The sequence below is a fragment of the Prorops nasuta genome, unplaced genomic scaffold (genome assembly GCF_024137725.1).
Source record: "Prorops nasuta isolate Cenicafe-Biocafe unplaced genomic scaffold, Cenicafe_Pnas_1.2 PNAS00051, whole genome shotgun sequence".
Taxonomy (NCBI): Eukaryota; Metazoa; Arthropoda; class Insecta; order Hymenoptera; family Bethylidae; genus Prorops; species Prorops nasuta.
Window position 1 is genome coordinate 850513 of NW_027116848.1, and position 13763 is coordinate 864275.

At 40.9% G+C, this 13763-nt stretch overlaps 2 protein-coding genes across 2 annotated transcripts; both read right to left on the minus strand.

Moving 5' to 3' along the window:
• Positions 1–1412: 1412 nt before the first annotated feature.
• Positions 1413–5195, minus strand: LOC136784308 (uncharacterized). The gene has a single exon (XM_066744887.1). The coding sequence runs from the start codon at positions 5193–5195 to the stop codon at positions 1413–1415; it is 3783 nt and encodes a 1260-aa protein (XP_066600984.1).
• A 54-nt stretch (positions 5196–5249) lies between these two features.
• LOC136784309 (uncharacterized) lies at positions 5250–6533 on the minus strand. Its single transcript, XM_066744888.1, has one exon. It carries the CDS (start codon positions 6531–6533, stop codon positions 5250–5252), a length of 1284 nt encoding a protein of 427 aa, XP_066600985.1.
• Positions 6534–13763: the final 7230 nt, after the last annotated feature.

The following is a 13763-nucleotide window of genomic DNA, read 5'->3' on the forward strand; positions in this document are numbered from 1 at the left end:
CTACTTCTCCAGTGCAGATAGTGATTTCGACATCGTCATCGTGGAATGCACGGGAAAAGACGGAGCTCAAATAACGCGACGTCAGCCGGGTGGTTCCGAGTTTATACGGACCGATGCTGAACTTGGTAACGTTATTCTCATGGACAAATTCCTTTAACTTTTTCAGAGAATTAAGAATTTCTTCGTCGCTGGCGGGGATTAATTCGCTAGGATGGGTAATGACTAGGATGATCTTGGTGGTTTTGTAGGAAAAGTCCTGGATGGACCCAGGAGAAAAAGGATGATGCTTTATGGCTTTCAGGTCGAGCTTTCCAGTTTCTATGAGCATTTGGCTAATGGGATGTTGAAAGGAACAGTCAGATGCGATCAGATGGACAATGTTGTTAGGACGATGGCATAGAACATGTAACGTGTTTTGTTGACGAGTTTAGTCGTCGCAAAACCCGTTCGTTTCGCTTGACCGAGAAGGATCAAAATAAATATGGACGAGTTTAATGTAGATAACAAAAACTGTTTATTTAGGATAAATAAAAGAAACAAGAGTATTTACAATGTTTTTGTACATAATAACCTTAACCTATTTATGTTTGTGTTGTTTGGGAGGAACTACTTCGCACGAAGGAATTCCTTAGTTTTTGAATAACTTGTACACTTTTTTTAGGGAAAAAGCCCGAAGGCATAAAAAACCCTGTTTATTGCTCGTAATACACTTTCACTTATAATTAACTATAATTCGTTAAACAACACATTGATGGATTAATTACACTATATTAAATGAACATTATTAAGCTCGTTGCTTGTTGTATTTTTATTCTCTTTCGCGTAAATTGTTGTTTAGGCTTACGCCTGATTTCATTTCTTCTCTCCTTCGTGGAGTTCGTTTTGTAGGTTCACACCTTATTTCGTTTCTCCTCTCCCTCGTGGAGCTCGTTCTGTAGGCTAACGCCTGGATTCGTTTCTCCTCTCCCTCGTGGAGCTCGTTCGATAAGCTTGCGCTTGATTGTATTTGATAACAACTTGGTTGTTATCGTTATAATGAACAATCCGTTAAGCACCTCAATTACGATCACTTATATGAATATAATATCATTTCTTTTCGCTTCGATTAAAATTACTACGACGCGTCCGCTTTCTTTAACTGTTACCAAGAGAATGAATTTTATCCGGCAACTGTTCAATCTGATCTGGGCTGAAAACAAAAACCAGCTAGCAATCGATTTTTACATGTTACTACGCAGATAAATCGATCACCTGACTGCAGCTAAAATCTCGATCTTTTTAAATCATGCTTATCGAATTGTTCGGTTACCTTATTAATTATACCATTGTATGGATTTAGCTACAATATTCAATTTAAAGATTACATGACTTGAACATCCTCCCCCCGTTGAGAGATGATATCGATCAAAACTTTATTTACAATTAATTAAACAACAAATTGATTTTACATTTCGCTTGAAATTACCTCTAGATGTTTTAACGGTTACTACTCGAACTATACCATCATCCCCAGGATGCGTCTCTATTATTTTTCCTATAGACCAATGCATGCAAGGTTGATTTTTTTCTAAAAGCAGCACAATAGTTCCTACCGTTATCTCTTGTCCAGGATAGAACCACTTATTTCGCTTTTGTAATTCCATTAAATACTCGGATTGCCATCTTTTCCAGAAATCTAAACGAATCTTTTGAATTAGGCGCCAAGCTCTAATATGCTTGTGAGATATTTCGGAAATTTCAGATTCGGGTAACATGTTTAGCGGTTTGCCTATCAGTAAATGAGCTGGAGTCAATGCTAACGGATCATTTGGATCAGACGAAATTGGACACAAAGGTCTAGAGTTTAAAATTGCTTCTATTTCTACCGTAAATGTATTTAATTCTTCTAAAGTAAGCAACTGATCACCGACCACTCGTTTAAAATGGTGTTTAAAGGATTTAACCGCCGCTTCCCATATGCCTCCGAAATGAGGGGAAAGAGGAGGATTAAAATGCCAATATATTTTGTTCTCCAATGCGTAATGCTCCCTTTTATCTTTAAATTCTCTTGATTCTAATAACATATATAATTCTTGTAATTCGCGATTGGCACCTACAAAATTTGTTCCATTATCGGAATAAATGTGAGCGGGTATACCTCTTCTTCCGGTGAACCTTCGTAATGCCGCTATGAAGGCCTCTGTTGATAAGTCGTTAGCAATTTCTATATGTACTGCTTTAGACGCCATACATATAAATACGCATCCATAGGCTTTTATTCGATTCCGATTTCTATATTTTTTTTCTTTTATGAATATAGGCCCGAAAAAATCTATACCAACATGATGAAATGGAAGAGACGGCTCCACTCGTTCCGCTGGTAAATCCGCCATCTTATAATTGTTTATCTTTGGTTTAAATCTTAAACATCGCACACAATTTCGTACAATTTTACGAACCTGATTTCTACCATCAGGAATCCAAAACTTATGTCTTATTGAATATAAAGTACTCTGCACCCCAGCATGATAAAATTTTTCGTGGCATGCACGTATAATCAAATCAGTAACGTGATGCCGCGCTGGCAACAATACAGGGCATTTTTGATTAAAAGGTATCTTAGAATTTTTTAATCTACCTCCTACGCATATCAATCCGTCATTATTTAATATAGGACTCAATGAAGCTATTTGATTTGATTTAATTTCCTTTTTGTTGCTTAAACAATTTATTTCATATGCAAATCGATCAGCTTGAACTATTTTTAATATTTTAACTTCTGCTTGATTGATTTCGTCGTTACTTAAACTTCCTCGTTGTTTATTATTCTTATTAAATCGTAAACAATATGCTATTACCCTTATCATTCTAGAATATTTAGAAAATCTTTTAAGAATTTCCATTCCGCTAACCTTGATTATAAAACACGACTCATTTCGCTCCCCGACTTCGTTATCTAAAGTAATTTGTATCGATTGTGGCCACAACTTTTCGCCTTTTTTTAACCATGACGGTCCTTCGAACCATGTCTTGTTATTCAGGAATTCACTTGGTGATTGTCCTCTCGACAAATGATCAGCTGGGTTTTCATGCGTTCTCACATGGCGCCACTCTATTTGATCCATTACGCTTTGTATCTCCGTGACCCTGTTTGCTTCGTATAGCCTTAAAGATATCGGTGTTTTACGAATCCAATGTAAAACTATAGTAGAATCGCTCCAAAATACGATTTTTTGTATTTGAATTGTTATAATAGATCTGATTTCCTTGTATAGACGCGCAAGCGTTAAAGCCCCGTTCAGTTCCATTCGTGGAATGGTTATCTCCTTTAATGATGCTACTCGAGATTTGGAACAAATTAGTCGTACACTTATATTTCCTTTCGCATCGATAGATCTTAGATATATACAAGCACCATAACCCAATTTGCTAGCGTCACAAAAACCATGAATCTGTACCTCACATGCTTCACCAATCAAAGAATAACGTGGTACCGTTACGTCGTTTAGTAGGATTAATTGGTTGGCAAATAATGCCCATTTTTCTCTTAAAGTCATGTTTATCGACTCGTCCCATGACACCTTGATCTTCCAGCATTCTTGTACAATGATTTTTGCCATGAATATTACCGGACCCAAAAGACCGATTGGATCAAAAATCTTGGCTACTGTTGATAATATAATCCGCTTAGTAACTCGTTCATTAGACTCTATTGGTTTTACGATGTATGACAATTCGTCACTTTTGGCATTCCAAAAAACTCCTAATGTTTTCTTTGTAATTGTATCATCCGTTAAGAACTCCATGTCTGACATCTGTTCATCCATAAATTCTATGGCTCTCGGATGATTCGAAGACCATTTTCGTATTTTAAATCCTCCCAGATTCAACAATGCAATTAACTCATTTCTCAATTTTAATATATCGTCTAAATTGTCTGCACCTGCCATGAGATCATCAACATATAGATTTCGTTTTAAAATCGCCGCACCTATGGGAAATTTATCTCCTTCATCCTCAGCCAATTGTTTTAAAGTGCGAATTGCCAAAAATGAAGATGACGATATTCCGAAAGTTACCGTGTTTAGCTCAAACGTTCGAATTTGTTCTTGATGAAACCATAATATCCTTTGATAACGTCTATCCTCTTTGTTTACCAGAATTTGTCTATACATTTTTTCTATGTCCGCTGTGATCATGTATTTATTTAACCGAATGCGTACTAAATGCTCGAATAATTTATCTTGAATGTTCGGGCCGGTTAATAAAATATCATTTAACGATATTCCCTTACTGCCTTTAGCCGATGCATCGAATACTACCCTGACCTTCGTTGTGATGCTATCTTTTTTTACTACCGCGTGATGTGGTAAATAATAACCTTCTTCTTCTTCTGATTCTATTAAAGTCATATGCCCCGATTCTAAATATTCTTGCATGACTTTACGGTATTCCTTTTCTAATTCCGAATCATTTTTAAATTTTCGAATTAATGCATGAAATCGCCGCGTAGCTATTATCTTAGTATCCCCTAGATCTGGTTTGTTCAATTTAAAAGGCAACCGTACTATGTATCTGCCCTTATCATTTCGGATAGTATTTAATACGTAATGTGCTTCACATTCATTCATATCATTTAACATTTTTTTCTTCTTGTTTAATTCCGTTGATGTAATTTGTTTGATAAAACTTGTTAATTGACAATTCTCAATCTTCCCATGGTTTTCTCTCGGCATTTCACCTACAACAACCCATCCTATCAACGTTTTTTGCAGATATAAATCGCCTTCATTAGGTATTAAATTGAATTGACCTACACTAAATAAAGATATTGTTGCTCCGGAACCTATGAGTAAGTCAACTCCTCTCGGCACATGGAATTGAGGATCAGCGAGTTTTAAATTTGCTGGTATCTTTATCTTTTCGCGCGGAAAAACTTCACTCGGTACATTCTCTGAAATCTTAGGCAATACTAGACATGTCAATTTTTTATTAAATGGACTATGAGCTGAATAAAAAACTAATTCTACCATTCCGTTTGTAAAAGTCTGTATATTATCAATCGCGTTAATCCTAAATTCGCATGCTTTAATAGGCAGGTTGAGTCTACGAGCCATTTCATTAGTTAAAAAATTAGCAGTAGCACATGTATCTAATAAAGCACGACCCTTAATAAATTTCCCTACATCATTTTTTATTCTTATTTCGGCAGTCATTATTAATTGTGAAAATGAACGGGTCGCGATCGTGTGCATCGCGACCATATTATGTCAATTTTTGTCGCCTGGTCGTATTGTTTCTCTATTAGAAGTATCATTTACTTTCGATATATTAACTCGTTGTTTCTCATCTATTATTCCCCTTTTATGTAGCGATGTGTGATGAAACCTGTTGCAAATTTTACATTTTATAGATTTACATGGTCTTTCATGAACGCGTAGACAATTCTGGCATACCCTTAATTGTTTGACTTTGTCCCATCTTTGTTCGATATTCATCGCATCGTATTTGGGACATCTGAATATAGAATGCATACCATCTCGACAAATTGAACAATATCCCCCTCGAGAAGTAGTGGTTAACATAATTCGCGTATCAAAATTACTCTTTTTCATTTTAAATCCATGACTATGTTCAAATCCATTGCTCATTCTTTTACGTGTCTTTTCTTTTTCAATATTGTCTATTCTTAATGCGGCGCTAGCTAAGAATTTATATAATTTATTTAATGAAGGCATTTCATCGAACCCTAAACTTTCTTCCCATCTAGCTCTAATGTTCAAGGGAATTGATCTTTCTAATATTCTCACTAGCATTGTCTCATCTATTTTTACGTCCATTAAATCTAACATATTAACATGCTGCTTCATGTTGTCGATCAATTTATTTAATTCCTTACCGTCGAATCTTGTTTGATTTGGTATGTCAAGAATAGCATCTAGATGTTTGTTTATGATTATCCTTTTCTTTTCATAACTTTCGACTAACAAGTTCCATGCAAGTTTATAACTTGCATCACTTGTGTCGTATATGGATATTTTATTTAATGCTTCCCCTTTTAAGGAATCTTTTAAATATAAAAACTTCTGTAAGTCAGTAATGTCTTCTCTTGAATCTATTAACGTGACGAACGTGTTTTTATAGGATAACCAATTTTCTATTTCGCCTGAAAACCCTGGTAATTGCGCGATAGGCAATTTAATTCTCTTCATTCTTTCATTCTGTGATGCTGTCAATGAGTCAATATGATCAGATACTATCGCAGCGCTAGAGTTATTCTGATTTAATATAGTATGTACTCGACTAGCCAAGTTATAAAACCTATCTTGCACTTCGAGCATTTCCTCAAAATGATCACCGTTCGGCTCTATTAATTCTAATTCGTCATGCAATTCTTCGTAATTCTTAAAATGCTCTTTAATACGCTCGAATCTTAAATTCACGTTAATGCAGTCCAATCGATCATTATCTATTGCGTTGGTTAATATCGTTATTTGGGATTTAATCGTACTTCTTTTTTGATTAATAAATCTTATTCTTTCGTTAGGTTCCATTTTTAAACTATGTTTCAATTAATTATTGTTATGTGATGTTATGTATAATTTGGATTTAATTTCCGACCCACTCAATTACTCTTGTTTATAAATGTGTTTATTAATCACTTGCAAACAGTAAACAAATTAACAACGTGTCTATTTCTTTTAATTGGAGTGCATGTGCACTTAAACCGCGTGAAACTGTAATAACCTTATACGTTCATCTTTTTCTACTAACAATAAAACAATTAATAACGCGTCTTGTTTCTATCGATTGGATTGCATGTGCATTTAATCCGCGTGAAACTGAAATAAATTTATAATCTTATCTTGTAAATAATACATGTATACTAGCTATCGTTTTGAATCTAATCCTCTGCTGCTGCTAATCGTGCGATTTGCCTTTTATTTGCTGGGGTGAGCCTATATGGAATCTTAATCTAACTGAGATTATACGCGAAAATAAATCTTGCTAATAACGCTTTTACTCCTTTGCTCGGCTGGGATGATGGTATACGCAATCTTATTCGAGCTGAAAACGCATAAAAATAAGGAAATATATATCGCTCGCCGTTTTGATGTCCTTTAGCCTCAGTTGTTGAATCGTGACTAGATGGCCATGTATGTCCTTGTTCCTAGCTGATGTGAAGTGTGCTGCGCTCTCGGGCCTAAGCTTAGCCGCCTGAACCTCGCTGTGCTGTTAGTCGATTTGGCTTCTATCTGAAGATTGCTCTCGTTTCCAGGCTCGCTGTTGTTTGTCACTAGCTCCTTGAAGTATCCTTCTTAATCATTTTCTAGACTCGCTTGCTCTCGATTCTCGATTCACTTTAACGCTTTTCACACACGAATTATTTACTCTTCGTATTGTACTTGCACTTTTCGATTCTCGTATATATGAGAAGACCTCACAGGAGGCACCAATGTTTGGGAGGAACTACTTCGCACGAAGGAATTCCTTAGTTTTTGAATAACTTGTACACTTTTTTTAGGGAAAAAGCCCGAAGGCATAAAAAACCCTGTTTATTGCTCGTAATACACTTTCACTTATAATTAACTATAATTCGTTAAACAACACATTGATGGATTAATTACACTATATTAAATGAACATTATTAAGCTCGTTGCTTGTTGTATTTTTATTCTCTTTCGCGTAAATTGTTGTTTAGGCTTACGCCTGATTTCATTTCTTCTCTCCTTCGTGGAGTTCGTTTTGTAGGTTCACACCTTATTTCGTTTCTCCTCTCCCTCGTGGAGCTCGTTCTGTAGGCTAACGCCTGGATTCGTTTCTCCTCTCCCTCGTGGAGCTCGTTCGATAAGCTTGCGCTTGATTGTATTTGATAACAACTTGGTTGTTATCGTTATAATGAACAATCCGTTAAGCACCTCAATTACGATCACTTATATGAATATAATATCATTTCTTTTCGCTTCGATTAAAATTACTACGACGCGTCCGCTTTCTTTAACTGTTACCAAGAGAATGAATTTTATCCGGCAACTGTTCAATCTGATCTGGGCTGAAAACAAAAACCAGCTAGCAATCGATTTTTACATGTTACTACGCAGATAAATCGATCACCTGACTGCAGCTAAAATCTCGATCTTTTTAAATCATGCTTATCGAATTGTTCGGTTACCTTATTAATTATACCATTGTATGGATTTAGCTACAATATTCAATTTAAAGATTACATGACTTGAACAGTGTTGTTCGTGTATTGCCGCTGCAGGTGTGTACGCATATGTGTCGGTCGCTATGTCGCAAGTACAATTATCGCCCGCTGGCGGCGCTTCGCTCGGTAGCCACTCGGCGGGGCTTTCGGGAACGGACCGGTAGGCGGCGCGGCGGTAGGTGGCCTTACGGGAGGGCCCGGGGAGCCAATATGGCGGAAGCCAATATGGCGGACGCCAATATGGCGGTCAACGGGGGAGCTGCAAATAAAAAAAAAGGTTATTAAAGCCTGAAAGAAATGGCCGTTGGTCCGGAGAACTCCTGGACTCGGCCGTTAGTCATGGGCATAGTCGGAGGGAACGGTGCGGAGGATGCGAAGAACTCCTGCGCCAGGAAGTGCTCGGAGAACTCCTGAGCAAAGGATAGGTATACGCGGAGAACTCCTGCGTAGGATCGGGTTGGGTGTATCCGGAGAGCTCCTGGATACGGAATGCTCAACTGGGTCGGAGCTCGGTCTTATATACCCAGTTGAGCCGCCGAAAACGGAATCGGCGCTGCGGAGCGGCCGTTTTGGGAAGTTAAGGAGGGGCATGACGAGGACTCTATACTTGGCGCACGCTATAGTATAGGCCGCGGTATCGGCACGTACGTCACAGCTCTCCCCACCACGCGGTATCGTGCATGGGGCAGCGCCAAAGCAAGCGTCTCGTCACAAACATAATCAGAGGTTTCTATGTTACATCGCATAGGGTTAGGGGGAGAGCTAGACGGGAATTTTTCTGAGATAGGATTGGGTTCGATACGGATGAGACCAGGATCTAGGGATGGATCGTATTGAGTAGGTGGCATGGTTTGGTTTTGGGTGGCATCCACTACAGTGATATCTGATTCGGCGTCGGAGCCAAAAAGGCCATCTTCAGGTTTTTCGAAATCACTAGGTATCCACGTGGATCGTCCTATGGGTTTTATTTTATCAGGAGATGGGAGAGTAAAGTTTAGAGGTTCGGATGTTGCGTTGGGTGTGATGCACGATTCGGAGTCGGCTTCCTCATCGGAGTCGGTATCTTCGTCCGATGATTGTTCGTTGTGGAGGGACGTCAGGAGTTTATGAATTTCTTCTTGGCTAGAGCTCAAGTTGCTAATAATAGAGCATTGTTCGGTGGTAAGAGGGGTACATTCGGCCTCGAACGAATCTCCGAGAACACTGGGTTCCTCAGAGACGTCTTCTGTAGGATTTTCCGGGTTGATGTCGTCAGGGAGAGTCGTTCCTTCCACCAGAGTTGGTAACATGCTTGTAGGGGGCCTGGAGTTGATATTGGTTGAGGGGTGAACTTCCGAGGAGGTTTCGAGCTCGGCAGAAGAGTCTAATTCGGCATAATTAATAGGAGGAGCGGCTTCCTCGCGGCGGCGACTTCTCAGACGGGCACCAATAGACTGTGGGTCCACTGGAAGTTGTTTTTGATGGGGAAGGTAACTGGGGTCATCACGGAACACAGGCAGAGCAATCGGCACCGGATTCCGTGATAGAGCGTCAGCATTGCAGTTAGTTGCTCCTTTCTTATAGATGATTTCGTAGTCGAACTCCTCTAAACAGAGTTTCCATCTTTGGATACGATTGGTAGGGTCGGTTGCCTTGCTGAGCCAAACGAGAGGTTGGTGATCGGTGACGAGAGTGAATTTTCTTCCGTACACGTAATGACGGAACTGTTTAATAGCGTAGACAGCAGCCAGCCCTTCTTTCTCGGATGTAGAATAGCGAGTTTCCGGGTCGGTAAGCGTACGAGATGCGTATGCTATAGGTCGATCGTGCCCAAGCTTTCCTTGACTAAGGATTGCTCCTATGGCAAATTCCGAGGCGTCGCAGGTGATGATAAAAGGAATTTGGAAATCTGGATAGGCCAGAACTGGAGCTTCGCACAGGCAGGCTCGTAAGTCTTCAAAGCTGGCCTGGGCTTCCTCGTTCCAAGTAAAGGTGATGCCTTTCTTGAGCAGTTGAGTCAGGGGTTTGGCTCTCTGAGCAAAATTTGGAATAAAACGTCGGTAATAACCGGCTAATCCTAAAAACTGTTTGATGTTTTTGGGGTTGGTAGGTACTGGAAATTTTCGTACAGCCTCCACCTTAGAGGGAAGGGGCTGGACACCATTCGGGTTGATAAGGTGGCCTAAATAAGTGATTTGTTGTCTTAGGAAGGCACATTTTTCCGATTGTAGCTTGAGACCGTATTGTCGAATTCTGCTGAATAAGCGCTTGCATTTTTCGATGTGTTCAGGGAGTGTGGCAGAAAATACAATAATATCATCGAGATATACAAAAAGTTCCTGTCCTTGGAGTCCTTGTAAGACTCGATCCATGAGGCGCTGGAAGGTGGCGGGCGCATTTTTGAGTCCAAAGGGCATCCGGGTATACTCGTAATGTCCGAAGGGAGTAGAAAATGCTGTTTTATGCCTATCCTTAGGATGGAGGTGAATTTGGTGGAATCCACTGGCCAAATCGAAAATCGAAAAATACTTAGATCCTCCTAGTTTGTCCAAGATGTCCACGATGATAGGCAAAGGGTAGGAATCTCCTACGGTTTGTTCGTTCAGTCGACGGAAATCGGTAACTAGGCGCCACCGTTTCTTTCCTTGAGAGTCGGGCGCCTTTGGTACAATCCACAGCGGAGAATTGTAGGGCGACGAGGAAGGGACCACTATGCCATTCTCTAAAAGTACATTGACCTGGCTCTGTACCTCGGAATGTAATGTTTCTTCAATTCGGTATTGTCGGATCTTGAAGGCGGCTCCTCCGGGGGTATCGATTTCGTGGTAAAGATCAGCCTTGTTCTCAGTGTCGGGTCGATCTCCCGTCAAATAGAATATGTCAGAATACTCATGAATTAATGACTTAATCACGGTTTGAGCTTCTGGATCTTTCGGAGGTGGTTCGAGGAACAGGGCTTCTAAGGCTGTAATTCTTTCCCGAGATTTTAAAGGTTCGATTCCGGGTCCAGTGTCTTCGTAGGGCAACTCTCGCCTAGGGTCTTCGCCTAGGTAGGGAAGAGTAATTGGAGAGTCTTCCTCCGGAGGTGAGGTTGCCGGAAGGCTTATGGTAACATTAAGGGACTGAGGAGGGTGATGAGAGGCGTTGGCCTTAGTACACCCTTCTCTAATACTTAGGAGTTCGTCACTATTTTTGAAGGGGAGAGGCCTCACTGGTTTACTGGAGGTAACTAAGGTCCGATGTAACAAAGAGATCTGTGCTTCGGTTTGGTTGAGGAAGGGCATCCCTAAAACTCGGGTGTAAGGAAGGTCAAAGTCCTCTATGACTTGGAATCTATGAGGTTCCTCATCGATGGTAAGGATGCAGATCCTATTACGTCCAGTTGTCCTCTGAAACCTCGTAGGGCCGGGAAATCGGGGTATTCGAGGCCAACATCCTCTCGAAGGACATTATACAATATGATGTTAATGTGTGAGCCTGTATCCACCAAAAATTCTCCGTCCAAGTAGCTCAGTTTGGGAACCTTTTTGAGTACCAAAGTCGCGTGAGGCGAATAGCTCAAAATGGCGGGTACAGGTGGCGGGTTTTTCCTCTTTTCCTGGGGTGGAGTTAAAATTTGAACGGACGCGGTTTCTATGATGGGTTCGTCGACGCGTCGTTCGGGCGAACCTGATCGTAGTTTAAATCACCGGTCTCGTCAACAGCCTCTATTACTGCAGTAGTGGGAACATGGGTATTGGAAGGATAGGCAGGTGAAGCTCTACAGCTGGATGCTCTATGTCCAATCCTTCGACACCGTCCACAGGTGAGCTCTGGATCGTAGGGTTCTGACTGGGGAGGTCTAGGGGGTCGAGATCGATAGTGTTGATCGGAAGGAGGTGGATAACCATTAGGACCGGGTGCAGGAGGAGGTTGAGGATAGCGAGGGAACGGATGGTATGGGGAATGATTTGGAGCAGGATAGGAGGGATGGTACGGGGAATGTTGATAAGAACTTGGTGTCTGGGAATAAGGAGGATAATTGGAGTGATCGAAGGCTTCTCTTCTCTCTATACCGAACTCCCGTAAGCGCGCGTAGTCGCAAGCCTCTTGTAGATTTCGGGGGTTTCTGGAATACACGGGGGTGTAATATTCTGGAGCTAGTCCATCCATGAATACTTCCAGAAATTCCCGATCATTGGGCTCCTGTATCAAATCGAGCGATTCTGACCCGTATTTGTTTTCATAAGCAGCATCGAGGTCAGCTTTTAGGCGTTCAGCTCGATCTATATACGAAAGTAAGGCTTCGTTCGGGCGCATATCTAATTTTCCACATTGTGTGACTAAATCTATGAAAGTCCGGGGAGGTTGAAATTTTCGTCGTAAGTGAGTGATCAAGTCCTTGATGGTAGGGAACCGTTTACCAGTAACGCTCACACGAGCAGAACCGATCAACTTGGCCAATACCAAGGGAACAAATTCCAGACGTGCGGCGTCAGACAGGGTAGAGTAAATATTTTCTAAATTTTCTATAAAAGGTCCCAGATCGTCTCGGGAGCCATTGTAAGATGGTACTGTTTGGAGTTGGATTAATACCTCTCCTCGGGGAGAGCAAATTCCGTTGGAAACATTTAAATAACCGGACGCATTTCCCCGGTGGCTACCGTTAGCGGGTGGAAGAGGTGGAGGTCCGGGTGGTGATCGTGTAGGGGTAAAAGGCATTTTATATCGGAAGTTAGTAGAGAATTTTGAATAAAACTGTGTCAAAAAAGCTGTTCACACCCTGAGGAAATTCTGTGGAACGGAATTTCCTGCGAAATCCCACCGCTGTCACCAGATTTGTTACGTACTGGGTAGTCGTGGCCACCTATCGGTCGTGTTTCGCGCTGACTCGACACTACAGTATGGGTCAGTAGAAACGCCGATCGAGCTTTGCGACTCACAGTACAATGAACTAAGTATTACACTCCGATCGGTAAGAATGTAATGAATTGGCAGGATTCGGGGTGAATGATAGTGTGTATAAACACACGTTGGAACAGCAGATTTGACACAAAACTATGTATTTTCAGATATTACAAATGTACTTACAGTAAACACTAAATATGCTGCATCAGCATTCACAGGATTATTTACTATTCGTCACAACTATTGGAGAGACTAGACTCTCCTATGGTTGTGGATTACTCGCACTTAATTAATTATGATCAGTTCGTGGTAGTATGTGTTGTCTTCCAGAACGGTACGAGTTAGGCACGACTGAAAGATGCACACTCGCGACAATTTCTACACGACTTGGTTCGGATTGAATTATACTAGACTTAACTACCAGTACACGGCGACTGGGCAACAGATTTTTTAGAATATGGTGGAGTACTCTGCTCCCGTGGAATGAACACTAGAGTTACGACCTTGGAACGCGGATGATGCGGCAGCGGCTAGGCTTGCACAGAATAAGACTCGACTTGAGGGTCGCGGAACTCGCATATATGTAAGAGGCTTAATAGGTCATGTGTCGTCAGTAGCGCCATGATCTTTCGACACATGATGACCAAAAAGTCTCCACATCCACGGCCGACGCCTAAGGATTTACGCATTTCCGGAAAGGAATTCCGGG